The sequence below is a fragment of the Schistocerca piceifrons genome, chromosome 7 (genome assembly GCF_021461385.2).
Source record: "Schistocerca piceifrons isolate TAMUIC-IGC-003096 chromosome 7, iqSchPice1.1, whole genome shotgun sequence".
NCBI classification, from domain to species: Eukaryota; Metazoa; Arthropoda; class Insecta; order Orthoptera; family Acrididae; genus Schistocerca; species Schistocerca piceifrons.
In genome coordinates this window covers 301,300,121-301,314,431 of record NC_060144.1, presented here as the reverse complement: position 1 = coordinate 301,314,431, position 14,311 = coordinate 301,300,121, and the positions used below count along the sequence as shown (strand labels likewise).

The 14,311-nt window shown below is 41.5% G+C and overlaps 1 protein-coding gene across 1 annotated transcript in view; it reads right to left on the bottom strand.

The window, feature by feature from the left end:
* The window catches only part of LOC124805643 (fat-like cadherin-related tumor suppressor homolog), a gene marked incomplete at its 5' end in the record, with an annotated part of 863,745 nt that overhangs the window by 262,853 nt on the left and 586,581 nt on the right, over window positions 1–14,311 (bottom strand). Inside the window, one exon of the mRNA XM_047266209.1 lies at window positions 4,362–4,569. Coding sequence (XP_047122165.1) covers window positions 4,362–4,569 — 208 coding nt within the window. The remainder of the gene's footprint in view (window positions 1–4,361; window positions 4,570–14,311) is intronic.

Genomic DNA, 14,311 nt, shown 5'->3' with positions numbered 1-14,311 from the left:
CATGTAACACTTTAACCCACCGGCTTACTCAGCCGGCTCACAGCCGGTCGCAGGTTCCAAATCCGTTATTACTTTGTCGACTTTGAGACGGGCCGAGCAGCTATACCTTCTTCTTAGTGTTTCTTCTTCTCTGTTAATAGAAGGCTATGACTGTTATATACCGTTGAAAAGCTGAGAGATCGATCTATTTAGTGGTGTACAACACATTCGATTTCTTTCGATAAGTTGCGAGTTATAAGCAGTCGTTTTCAGCCTTTGTTAGGTTCATACCCCACAATCCATATCAAGAAAACACCTTCCAGAAAATGTGTAGTGGGCAAAGCAAGGAAGAAGAAAAGTGACACACGTTATGAGTGTAAGAAATGTCTAGTGGCGTTGCATATGCCTGTATTTTTTAGGGTGTACCACACCAACAAAAAGTTCTAAAACTGTATTATCTTCAATCTGCTAATCATTTCAGAAAATAATACGGACGGATTTGTAAAGAATTCTATCAAAAAATTACATAATTTTGGGAAAATTGTGTAAGACAAAGTATGATGATTTACGTAAATTTAAACAGAAAGTATAGCATCGACAGTGGGAAAAAATATTAGTAAGTCAGTGGGTTACTTCACAAAATCCCATTTATCTGTATTCAATCCTGTACATTTAACGTAAAATACTTTTTCAATTTGACGTAACAGTATACGCTTCCTTTCACAAAGTGCCATAGCTTTGTAATATGTCTCTGTAATGCAGCATCTTTGACACTCACGTGCTTTGTAAACATTCCGTATTTGTTTTCATACATTGTGAGTGAGTCATAACATGAGGTACGCATAGGAAATTTGTTTTCTGACCCAGGGAAAGTGTTTAATAATGTAACCTCGCATGTTTGGTTTGAAAATACAGCCAACATTACGAATACGATTCGTGGGAGGAAGACTGTGAAAATAGATTCTCCAGACGGACATTTCGCATAAGTTGCAATTTAACACAAGTTTGTAACGGCCATCTTTATTACATTTTTGTAACTGTGAATTTTTGATTATCCTAGGGCAAGCCACTAGTAACCAACTCTTCGTATGTCTCGACAAAAGCTTGAAGCCTGTCTCGTAATAAACTGTAAATTTGAAACTGGTAATGGTACTTTGTAAGCAAAGTAATCTAAAAACAAGCTGTGGCTGGTTGCTGTACACGATCAACATTTTCTTTCACACACCATCCACGGTCTCCAACGATGTCTTTAATTGACAAAACTCAATTACGCAAATAATGGTCTTGTATATAAAAATTGGTTTCAGTTGCTCCAGACTTTCCTGAGTTGGGCTTGTACGTCACGTCTTTCCAAAACCCTGCCCCTAAGGTAGGTAGATGATTCTTACTCCCATTGTTTTCAGACAGTAAGCGATGTAAGTAACAACTTTGGTTGAAGTCGATACAGCAGTTTAGGAGGAGATGTGGGACGTACATAATTACTACGATTTTCATAAATATAATACTGAAAACAGATTTGGGGCAAAGCTGTAGATCATAACGTATGGAGAAGTCTGGAAGACGCCTGTATCCAGTAGTGGACAGTAAACAATTGCTGATGATGGTTATGACAATCACACTGTACTGTTATTACCTACTGTGTTACTTTGTGCTTTGTATACACTTTTATAAATATGAATCATCAGAAGTACTATTATTGTAATAAGATGCCGGCTGCGTGCTCCTTATACAGTAGTGGAAATCAGTATAAAGGCAGCATTTCTACGGGAGTAACAGTCAAGATCTGTAGCGTACTGTAACGGATTTATTATGAAAATAGTAGATGCATAAACAGCCATGACGGAATTACATAGTTTCTTTCATAGCACGAGTTACAAAATAAGGAGTTTGCCACTCCTGGGTGGAAATTGGTAAAAAGGCACTCACTGACCTGTTGTGTTATTGCATTGTCAGTACTTTGTCCAACCTCCGTTCTTCCTAATTACCTCAAAAATTCTCTTCGGCATTGTTTTTTATGTTTGTAATTCTTTAAGTGAAATTGCCGCCCACTCTTCTTGTATCGCACTTCTCAGCTCGTATCCGGCCTCATTGCCTTCCATTTCGATAAACACGCCTTGCAAATATTCCCCAACCGTTTCCCACGTGCTTCATATCTAGGCTACGTGAAGGTCAGGGAAAGACATCGATCCCTTTATCTTCAAACCACTTTTTTGATGTAGCAAAAACATGCACGGATGCATTATCTTGTTGAAACATTAGACTTACGTCCCTAGGCACTCATAAATTCTAATCAATTCTGTCTAGGATCTCAGTGTACATGTTAAGAGTTCACTGTAGTGTTCAGCCAAGCAATGTGTGATTTACCTCTAGTGCAGAAGGCTCCCTAAATCATAACAGTTCCACCACCAAAATTTCTGCTCATTCTTATCTACTGCTCTGTTCTCATATCACGCCAATAATGTTGAAATAAATCCGATCCCTCAAAATTAAACTTCTTCTCATTACTGAGTAACACTTTATCCCATTCTAAAGCCCGTGACGTATGTCTTTACACCAAATTCCATTCTACCTATTTATGTTTGTGTGTTAGACCAGTTTTTTTGCAGTCGTTTCTTGATTGCAAGATGTTTGTCATTTGACAAAATTCGTCCAAGACGTCTGGTAGTTACTAACAACCGTAAATTAGCAACAAGTTGACAAGAATAACGGGCTGTGGTCATGCTTTGCCAAATGGAAACGTTTCAATGCCTCAAATAATTTTCTACTTACCTGTATTTTATGTTCTGTTCATATCGTGCGCCCAATCTAGCGAAATTATCAATCACTCCACTTAAACTGTTCAACTTCTTGGCGATTTGACTATTTGAGTGACACATTTCCTTGTACCCACAAATTTTTGCTTTTCCGTCTCATGATAACTGTTTTCCGTATGGCATCATCACAATCGTGGTTTGGTTTATGCACACAATACGCGCCGTTATTAATAGCGTCTGTTTCCTGTCTGCAGTAGGAGCACATACACACGCAACTAACACCACAAAAACCGACTGCCTTTATACTGATTTCCACCCTCTATCACCCGAATCGCTGATATCTTGTTATATACTGTAATCCGCCTGGACAGGTCTTGGAGAGCTCAACGGTGCTCATCGACCGAGTGTCATCCCCAGCCTATAGGCGTCACTGGATGCGAGCATGCCAGGGGCGTGAAGTCACCACATTGCTCTCCCGGCCGTTGTCAATTTCGTGACCGGGACCGCTACTTGTCAGTCAAGTAGCTCCTTAACTGTCCTCTCAGGGGCTGAGTGCACCCCGCATGCCAACAGCGCTCGGCAGACCGGACAACCACCCATCCAAGTGCCAACCTAGCCCGACAGCGTTTAACATCGGTGATCTGACAGGAACCGTTGTTACCATTGCGACAAGGCCGTTGGCCCTATATCCTGTAATACAGACATCATATGCGATACCATTTGACTGCACTGTCAGTTCAAATGGTTCAAACGGCTATGAGCACTATGGGACTTAACATATGTGGTCGTCAGTCCCCTAGAACTTAGAACTACTTAAACCTAACTAACCTAAGGACATCACACACATCCATGGCCGAGGCAGGATTCGAACCTGCGACCGTAGTGGTCACGCGGCTCCAGACTGAAGCGCCTAGAACCGCACGGCCACACCGGCCGGCGCACTGTCAGTATACTGAATTTCATAGTATTGAATACACACTGTGCACAACTATTCCAGCCGACAATATTAATTTTCATACAAATATCCATCCCTTTAGACTCGTTACCACTACTGCAAGGGGCAGCCGAATGAAAACGAAACATATGAAAAAATAAGTAAAATAATTGTCATAACTGTTACTATATTTATCCTACTGTGAGATAAGACGGCCAATACCTTCATGGAAAAACGTTTGCGGTTGCCTACGGAACCATGATTGCATCCAGGTGTGCATTTCTTCGTCCGAAGCAAATCAACGGCATGAATGTCTTTCATCATGGTTCCAAAAATATAGAAATATCATGAGGAGAGATGGGAACTGAATGGAGGATGTATATGAGCTTCCCAGAAAAACTTCTGTAGTGTACTCGAAACTATATTGGTTACATGTGAGTTTTGAATCCGTGAAGAAGGAGATTCACGGTCGTCGATTTGCTTGGGACGAAGAGGTGCACGCCTGCTTACAATCATGGTTCTATAGCCAACTGCAGACATTTTCCCTATAAGCCACTGACCCTCTTGCCTCACAGTGGGGTAAATGTGCTAAGAGTTATGGCGATTACTTTTGAAACAACGAACAGTTTCTTTACCTGCCTCTTTACACTAAACACCAATAAAAAGAATAGTTGTGGTAAAGCCTCGGTACTGACCTGTGTCCGAGTCAATGACGAAGAGGTTGTCCGGGTTTCCGGCGGAGATGCGGAACGAGAGCTTCTGCGAGGGGTCCCGGTCGTGGTCGGATGCGGTGATCCGCAGCACGGGCGTGCCCGGAGGCGAACCCTCGGCCATCTGCGGGTAGTACACCGGCTCCGTCGTCATCGGCGTGTTGTCATTCTGGTTCAGCACCTCCACCAGCACCTGCGTACACACAAACAGATTACCTGCAGAGTGCGCACCTCACAGCGTTCCAAATAAGCAGTTTTATGAATACTGGCGACAAGTTACAATTGGGTGTCGGACCAGGACTCAAAGACCAGTACTTGACTTTCGCGAACGATGCACACCCAGTGGGATGCAAACATAGTGGGATAAATACACGAACAGTTATGAAATTACTTTTGAAATAATATACCGTTTACTCTGTCAGAGGCACTTCGTCGTCACAATCTACGATTTTCTTTATCAGTAGAATATGCTAATTCAGGTGACACAGGCTTCAACTATTTACTGAAGCCCTCCCACTTGGAATACCAGGTAAAGGGGCCTCTTTTATTATGTAGATATTTCGTTAGTCTATCATTTCCATCTTAAGAATTTCCTTTTTGAAAATTTACTTAATGTATTACAAGCTTTTAATTAACAATGTAATTGTGTAATAGACGAGAAAAATAACAACACAGAGAAGCTGTCGAAGAAGACGAAAGTCTGTCCCTGCAGTTTGTTACTAGTTTTTAGTAGCAATCGAACCACCATAGTGCAATCGAACCACCATAGTTACCAGGTGGTGGATTACTCTGTACCGTTAATAAATAAATATTATTTTTTGGCTGCGTTTCGTTACGAGTGGGAATATTTTACATTGTGATGATGACAAGGTTTTGTGGGCGTACGACAGTAAGGTCTTTAGCGCGCGAAAAAGATGTAATGAGACGAGTGTGGAATATGTTACAACTGTATGTACTGAAACTTTGTTAATGACATAATACAGGGTGTTTAAAAGGATTCATCCCATTTCACAAGACTATATCTTCTTCATCATGGTCGGTCGCGCATGCGGTGCTTATGCAAGGTGTGAATATGTCTTGCCTGAGTGCAGACTTCCCCCTCTAACACGCCACTCTGTCTGAGGGAGAAGAGAGGGAGGGGGGGACTGCGAAAGCGCTGTGTGTGGGATGCGGGTTTGTTTCATATTCATCAGCAACACAAAGAAAACAAATTTTTAGTATTATTTAATTACTTTTGAGCGTTAATGACATAGTAAAATTTATATCTGCCACAAACTGTCAACATACGGACAGACAGACACAGACAGTTCGCAGATTTTCGTGTCTCAGGTTGCCTAGTAATCGTGACTTCTTTAGTGTTATAATCGAAAAAAGCATACGCAGCTAAGTTGATTGAAACGTTGAGATCACGTTTGCAAGCTCATTGGGAAGACATGGAAACTCTGCCTATGGAAAACAACGTAGAACTGCTGGGCAGTTTCAAAGTAAAAGAATTCGGTCCTTTAAATGTGAATTGCATCTTCAGACGCAAATGGACGCTTTCAACTTTAAAGGAAAACGGTCTCGTAAACAGTTCAAAAGCAAGTGTTAGATTGGCAGCGTTCTCAAACGTTTAAAAAACTACTCCTGTAATCCTTTCAATGTCACAATGGATTGCTAAAAATAGCTTTTTCTTTAACGCCACTGAGGTTAGGGAAATGGACGGGTTTTGGTATCAGAAGGAGTCCCTAACACAAAGCGGTTTTCTTTTTAAATCTACCCACTTTCTTCATGAAGTCAGCTTACAGTTTCTCACTGAAGGCACTCTGCAGTCTATTTAAAATAAAGGTCTGCAATTATTCCGTTCCGGATCTTCTAATATTCGTTCTTGGTTTCCTTTTTCCCTAAGATATTCAATAATAACGGGTCTTAAATGAAAATCTCGCTCCAGGCGTGAATTTTGACTTAAAGAACGCACTTTCCAGTAATCCATATCGTCTCCACATTCTTCGTTCAATTTTATCAAGAACTGCTGCAACCGACTATGTAACAATGCGTGCGAGTTCAGAAAATTTACCGTTCCATCACGTGTTCCACACTTCCTTATTTAACACAAAGTGCTTCTTCATGTACAGGAAAATGTCTCCAATACAAATCGTCTGTCGATCGTTATAAACTCTTTCATCGTCAAATCTTTACGTTCTCTCTGCGTGATGCTGTAATGGCGGTACCCATCAATTACGCGACTAATAAACTGCACAACAAAATTAAAGGATGACTTTTTCGAAACGCCGTAATGTATCCCATTCCGAAGCATAAGTTTGAAATTTAGCTCAAAGGTGCCTCCAACCATCCTGTGTAAAGGTACGAAAGCGTGAGACCCAGCGACCTCACCCCTCGGGCTTAGCGACGCTTCAAATGATAAGGTGTCGACAAATGCGAAGAAAAGATCACAGTTCAGAAGTTCATGTGAGTTTTAAGGTGGGCTGATGATGCCACGTTGGTACCAAATTTCGCCACAATTCTGTCCAACGCCACACAGTGGGGCGATCGCCACTTCCAGTACCCACGTTTCACCCCCCTTTTTTTTTTTTTGAAACCTTTGCGATGGACGTCAGAACCGCGACATCCAAAGTTGTAATCTCGTGCTTTTCTTGAAGGTGGCCGAGGGAAACATGTCAGATACATCGCAGCTCAGAACTGAAACGAAAAGGCCTCATGCGGTGGCATAATGGGCGTCAATGAAGCTATCCCTTCCGTTACGGCGTTGATTCCCGCACATTTCACTGTTGAAGACGACAATTCACAGTATGATGAACAACAGCACGACTTTTCCGACCACGTTCGGCACTGCTGTCACCCCTGGACGTTCCAACCCTACTCTAAGGATATCGTAAGGAGCAACACTCCTTTGGAATGTCATGCGACCGCAATTTTGACCCTGGCATACAGGGTGATCATGGAGGGTATAGGGCGAGGGTGGGGGGTTGGACAGAGGTGCGCTACATTAACTTGTGCGTGAAGAAAATGGCAAAGGATCCCTACACGAAACTTCGACACCGATTCAGCCTCGTGGCTGCTCTAACGCCTGAAGGATAGGCAACTTCTTCGACACCCCTTATGTGCAGTTTGCCGCGAGGAAAATTGATGTCACATTTGTCGACAGGTACATTTTTAAGTGTTCAACAAAGGATCGCTTATGGCACCGAGGGTGTTGTCGAACTGGATGAGTCTTAGAGGGACACTTTGCCGTTTTATACACGCACATGATAATGTAGCCCCCCCATCCCCCTCCTCCACCCCCTACACAATAGAAGGGCGCGAAACGGAAGAACTGAAAAAGCATGAAACCCGTTTGCTACTTTTAATGAGATCCAGATTTAGTCGAATGACTTTTAAATGTTCCAAGTGGTTCTACCCTTTACACCAGAGCAAAAATTGCGATCGCGATACAGTCAAAATGGTTCAGATCACGTTCAGTTGCGTTGCAGTCCCACAATGCCTTTAGAGCATGATTTGAAGCTCAGGGTGTGGCATCAAAGTCGAACTTTGTCAAGAAAGTCGTCCTGCTACTCATCGCACTGTATGCTGTCGTTTTCAAGAGCGAAATGTGTCGGTTTCGACGGCCTAAAGGAAGGGGCTGTTTCAGTGACATCCTTTAAGCCACCCTCTGAGGCTATTTTGTTTCGATCCTGAGCGGCGATTTATCGGAAAATGGCATGATTTCAACACTGAGCGCCGCGGTTCTGACATCTACATCTATATGATTAAGCTGTGATTCACAATTAAATGCCTGGCAGAGGGTACATTGATCACCGTCAAGTTACTTCTCTACTTCGACTCTCGAAGGGGCGCGGAAAACGAGCACTTAAATCTTTTCGGGCGAGCTCTGATTAACCCTATTTTATTATGATGATCTTTTCTCCCTATGTAAGTGGGCACCATCACAGTAGTTTTGCAGTCGGAGGAGAAAGCTTGTGATTGATATTACCTGAGAAGAGCCAACTACAACGAAAAACGCCTCGACTGCCACCCCAATTCTCGTATTATATCTGTGGCACTCTCTCCTCTATTTCGCAAAAATACAGAACGAGCTACCTATCTCTGGATTGTTTCGATGTCCTTAGTCATTCCCACCTGACCCGGAGCCCTCACTGTGCAGCAGTACTCAGACGAGGGCGGACAAGCATGATATAAGCAATGTAAACGTAGGGCCGGCCGGTGTGGCCGAGCGGTTCTAGGCGCTTCAGTCTGGAACCGCGCGACCGCTATGGTCGCAGGTTCGCATCCTGCCTCGGGCATGGATGTGTGTGATGTCCTTAGGTTAGTTAGGTTTAAGTAGTTCTGAGTTCTAGGGGACTGATGGATGACCTCAGATGTTAAGTCCCATACTGCTCAGAGCCATTTGAACCATTTTTTGTAAACGTAGGCTTCCGCGGCCGTTGTCACAGTCAATAAAATTCTGGGTTTGAGGCCGCATTGTCATTTGTAACATTCCGACGTTTAGGCGACTGTTGCAAGGCGCCTTCATCAGGGTGTACTGCGAACTGCAGTTTGCAATACACTCTAAGTAAGGCGTCTTGCAACAGTCGCTGAAACGTCGGAATTTTACAGATGACAATGCGGCCTAAAACCAAAAGAATTTTATTGACTGATATAAGCAGTCTCTCTAGAAGATCTGTTGCGCTTTCCAAGTGTTCTGCCAACAAACCACAGTCTTTAGTTTCCTTTTCACACAACGTTATCTATGTTATCGTTCCAACATTAGCTATTCGCAATTTTTATCCCTAACATTTAGCTGAATTTGCAGCTTTTAGATTTGTGTGATTTATTATGTAACCGAAATTTCGCGGATTTCTTTGAGTGCTCATGTAGATGACTTCGTACGTTCCGTAATTCGTTCGTTCGCACCATACGCATATCTCGTTTAAATCATTTTGCTATTGCCTTTGATCATTTGATGACTTTACAAGACGGTAAAGCCCATCATCATTTGCAAACAACCTAAGAGTGCTGCTCAGATTGTCTCCTACGTCATTTATGGAGATCAGGAGCAGCAGAGGGCCTACAACACTTCCTTGGGGAACGCCGTATATTACTTCTGTTTTACTCGATAACTTTCCATCAGTTATTAATAACTGTGATGCTTCTGACAGGAAATCACGTATCCTGTCCCACAACTCCGGCAGTACTCTATAAGCACGCAATTTGGTTAGAAGACGCTTGTGAGGAACGGTGTCAAAAGCCTTCTGGAAATGTAAAAATATGGAATCAATCTGACATCCCCTGATGATACCATTCATTAATTTGTGAGAATAAAGTGCTAGTTGTGTTTCATAAGAATGATATTTTCTAAATCCGTGTTGACTATTTGTCAAAAAATCGTTTTCTTCGAGATAATTCATAATTTTCTAACTAGGTAAATGTTCCAAAATACCACTGCAAATCGACTTTAGTGATAGGGATAGCTCACGAGATCATTCCTATCTCCTTTTTTTTGAATATTGATGGAACTCGTGCAACTTTCCAGTCTTCAGGTAAGCATCTTTCGACGAGCGAGCGGTTGTATATGATAGCTACGTTTGAAACTATTGTATCAGCGTACTCTCAAAGGAACCTGACTGGTATACGATCTGGAACGGAGGGATTGGTTTTATTAAGTGATTTCAGCTGCTTCACTACACCGAGGATATCTATTTGTAAGTTACTCATGTTGGCTATTGCTCTATATTCGAATTCTGGAATATTTATTTCGTCTTGTTACTCGTGTTGGCAATTGCTCTAGATTTGAATTATGGAATATTTACTTCTTCTTCTTCTTCTTCTTCTTTGGTGAAGGAATTTTGGAAAACAGTGTTTAGTACCTCTACTTTGGTGGCACTGTCATCAGCGACATTACCATTACTATCGTACAATGGAGGGATTGATTGCGTCTTGCAGCTGGTGTATTCTACATACGAACGGAATTTCTTTGGGTTTTCTGCCAGATTTAGAAACAGAGATTCGTTGTGGAAACTGCAAAAAGCGTCTCGCATCGAAGATCGCTCTGATTTCGAGCTTCTGTAAAACTTCATCAAACCTAAATCCACTTGAGCTTGTTTATTGTAGTGAAACCTTCGTCTTCCTGTATACTGCCTCCCCCCACGACTCCCGTGCCCTTGCCTCCAATTCCAAATCTCAGGATGTGTCTTATTAATACTTTCGCTTAGTCGAGTTGTGCCACTTCTTTTCCATCAATCCAGTGCAGTACCATTCCATTAGTTATTCGATCTACCCACATAAACTTCAGCATTCTTCAGTAGCAACACGTTTGAAACGATTCCATTCTCCTCTTCTCTAGTCCGCAGCTCGTGGTCGTACGGTAGCGTTCTCCCTTCCCACGCCCGGGTTCTCGGGTTCGATTCCCGGCGGGGTCAGGGATATTCTCTGCCTCTTGATGACTGGGTGTTGTGTGATGTCCTTAGGTTAGTTAGGTTTAAGTAGTTCTGGGGGACTGATGACCATAGATGTTAAGTCCCATAGTGCTCAGAGCCATTTGAACCAACCAACCATCCTCTTTTCTGTCCTGTTTCTCGTCCTTGTTTTGATTATATATAAGCTACACTCCGATCACTTAAAAAAAAAATGGCAAAGTGCAAGTAGAACTTGTGCACTGTGAGTTCCGTACAAACTAAATTACGTTTATACACAGTTCATCTACCCTGGGAATTGAGAATCTCAGCGGTTTTTGCCTATTTTCGATATCGATACTTGCAAGATATTGTTCCCGGGAATTCCAAGGCCGTATCAAAACCTCTACAGTAGTTCTTCTGATTAACCCGAACATACATTAAGCAGGGAGCAGATGACTTCAGTTCAAGTATATATAGAGAGAAGATTTAATAAAACATTTTTTATTTACTGACTAAAAGATGCTTACAACCTACATTTTGTTTACGTGCAGTAATGTTCGTATATTACTCTTTTGATAGATGATGAATGCAGTGTAGGTTCAAATGATAAAAGATATCACAATTTAACAATTTTCAAATTTTTTACTTTACTTGTATTGTGAAACCTCGTTTCTTACCAAACGTCATGATTCTAGGTCAAAGGAAAGTACCCTGCATGTTTTGATAAGTGAGTTTGCGAGTATTACAATATCTGGCATAAATGACCGTATCTTTTGATGACATTGACTTAGAAGCTTAAAACTTTTACACCGCCGAGGGGCCATAAACTTCAGTATCTGACATAAATTTGAACTTGATACGCCTAATTGTTCCAGAGAAAAAGGGCCTTGACAGACGGAGAGACAGACTGTCGGATAACGAAAGAGAAATAAAAATTTTTTTTCGTGTCACGTAATCACTAATTCACAATTTTGGGATTTTTCCGTTACTTGTACTGTGACACCTTGCTTTTTAACAAACTGCATGGTTCGTCAACGGGATGCACCCTGCAGGTTTTGATGAGTGAGTTTTCGAGTATCAAAATATGTGACATAAACGGCCGTATCTTTTGACTGAAGTGACTTACTATTTTTACACCTCCAAGGGACGATAAACCTTGACATGTGATATAAATTCGAACGTCATACTTCTACCCGTTCCTCAGAAAAAACGTTCTTAACAGTCAGAGAGATAGACAGACAACAAAGTGACAAGGGTTCAGTCGTTACAGATTGAAGCACGAAACCCTAAAGAGACTTTGTAACAAAACCTAAATCTACGTGAGACGTAGACATATCCCACTTCTTCAGAAAGGTGTCACTAGACATTTTATATGCTCTCTACTTCGGCCATCATCAGTCAATTTTGTACCCAGATAGCAAAACTTGTCTAGTACATCTACTTGTTTTCTTTGGGAATAGTGGAATTTCAGTAACTATCAATTTCAGATTCATACCTTCTCCTGGTGTGTAATATTTTGTGGGTCTCAAACTTTATAGTTTCAGTGTGTTACAACATGGCAATTAATTATCAAATATTAGTAGTTTTTGGCTTACGTACTACATGAACTCAAAATGTTAATGTTGTCTATTTCAATTTAGGCTACTTTAATACCATCTTACAGTTATGTAGCATTGTACCTTCGTAAATTAATAACCTAGGGTGCTCCAAACTGTAAATAAATTGGACAACAACTTCTGCAGAAGACAATCTATGGTTTCCAAAGTGTAGAAGTTCCATCAACACTCTCCTGGCTCTGTATCCTAACTGTAGAATGGCCATCCATGTTCTCGTATTTCAAGCAATATTTCAAGCAATATTTAAGTTTCACTATACGACGAGTAACATTTCTTTCCAGCTCCAGATATTCATCTCTAATGTCAGCCAGTGCGATTTCTTCCCTGATGTGGTTGTATCCTACAGATAATTCACTGTACTCGGGCTGTGGAAAGGAGTGAAAGCTGTCTGGAATGCCATCCGTCCGGAACATATTCAACGGCTGTTACACATACCCTGAAGCTCTTATCACACCGCTGCTGCACTAAATGTTTGAGTTCAGCCACGTAAAATTATTTTATTAGTCTAAATAGTTCCTTCGTATTACTATAGTTCATAAGTGGCATGATCTCTTCTATACCGTTTTGCACAGGCTACAAACTACAATATTACACCAGTGGTATCAATTTACCACACATTCAAGCCAAGAACGCATATCCACAATCACGCCCGAAACTGCGACAACAGTCCTAATTATCCGGTAGGTCAACAGGTTTCTTCAACGATCTGTTCTGATCTAAGGCATCTGTTTCAATTTAGACCAAGTTATTACAAACCTATTTTTGATGATAGTGGAACTTATGCTGCAGGAATTCAGAGGTCGATACTGAACATTCAGGGATTCAGACAGGTTGAAGATCTTTATCCTGGGCTGACACCCGAAATATTTTGTTCATCATCCCCGCCGAAGCCATATGTGAAATAACGGTCTTGGAAATGGTACTTTACGTTAGGGACGAAGAGAAAATATATCTCATTTTGTTACACTTAAGGGGAACTTCATTTCATTAGGTACAAGATTTCTTCAGACGCATTTGTCATCATCACGCAAAACATCACTTCCTTAAGAATCGTACACTATGTCTATAAATTAATACGGTTCTTCTCAAGAGGTAGGAGTAGCACAGGTCAGCTTTTCTATCACCAATGTATTTGTGTCTTTAACATCCAGTAATGTGTGGCACATACGTGTACAGAACACATTTTCGCTATTATATGCTACCAAGGCGTGAGGAGATCCACACGGTATACATGGGAGTAATGCGGGCTGCCTAACACCCAGGCAAACAGCTATTCCATCTAGAGAAGTGGTTTCTGCGTTAACATCGAGGCGTAGCGCTCACTACGAACGTAATTTTTTTAAATTGATTTTGCCAGTCCACTTCTAAAAATGTTTGGCAAACTTCCTTCAAGATCAGAGTCAGAATGTTCTGAGCAATTTCGGGTTGCAGATCTTTGTTTCATCCATTAAGTGGTGTAGGTTTTGTAACGTCGGCACGTGCGGTAACAAGTCTTGAATACGTTTCAGTGTACGCCAGTTTTAATCACTTAAGTACGAGAAAATTATCATTTTTTGTTGAATAACACACTTCAATTCACCACCGTTCATGGCGCGTAGATACTTTAAAAATCAACTTAGAATGTGTGGTGTACATACCGTATGTTACCCCACTAATTTGCCCCGAGGAACCTGCTCTAGGCGTGTTTACGTACAGAACTAAAGCGAGCAATATGTAGTGCTTCATTCAGGGAGTTTATATTTACTTACTTGTTAGATTGTAAGAAGTAATTGTGTTGCTGTTGTGGTCTTCAGTCCGAAGGCTAGTTGTAGCTGTTCGTGCAAGTCTATCCTGCGGAAACCTCTTCGTCTTTGCATTAACTTCTGCACCCTACACCCACTTTAAACTATTTACTGCAGTCAAACTGGCCTCCCTCTATGATTTTTAATTTCCACCCTTCTCGCCACTA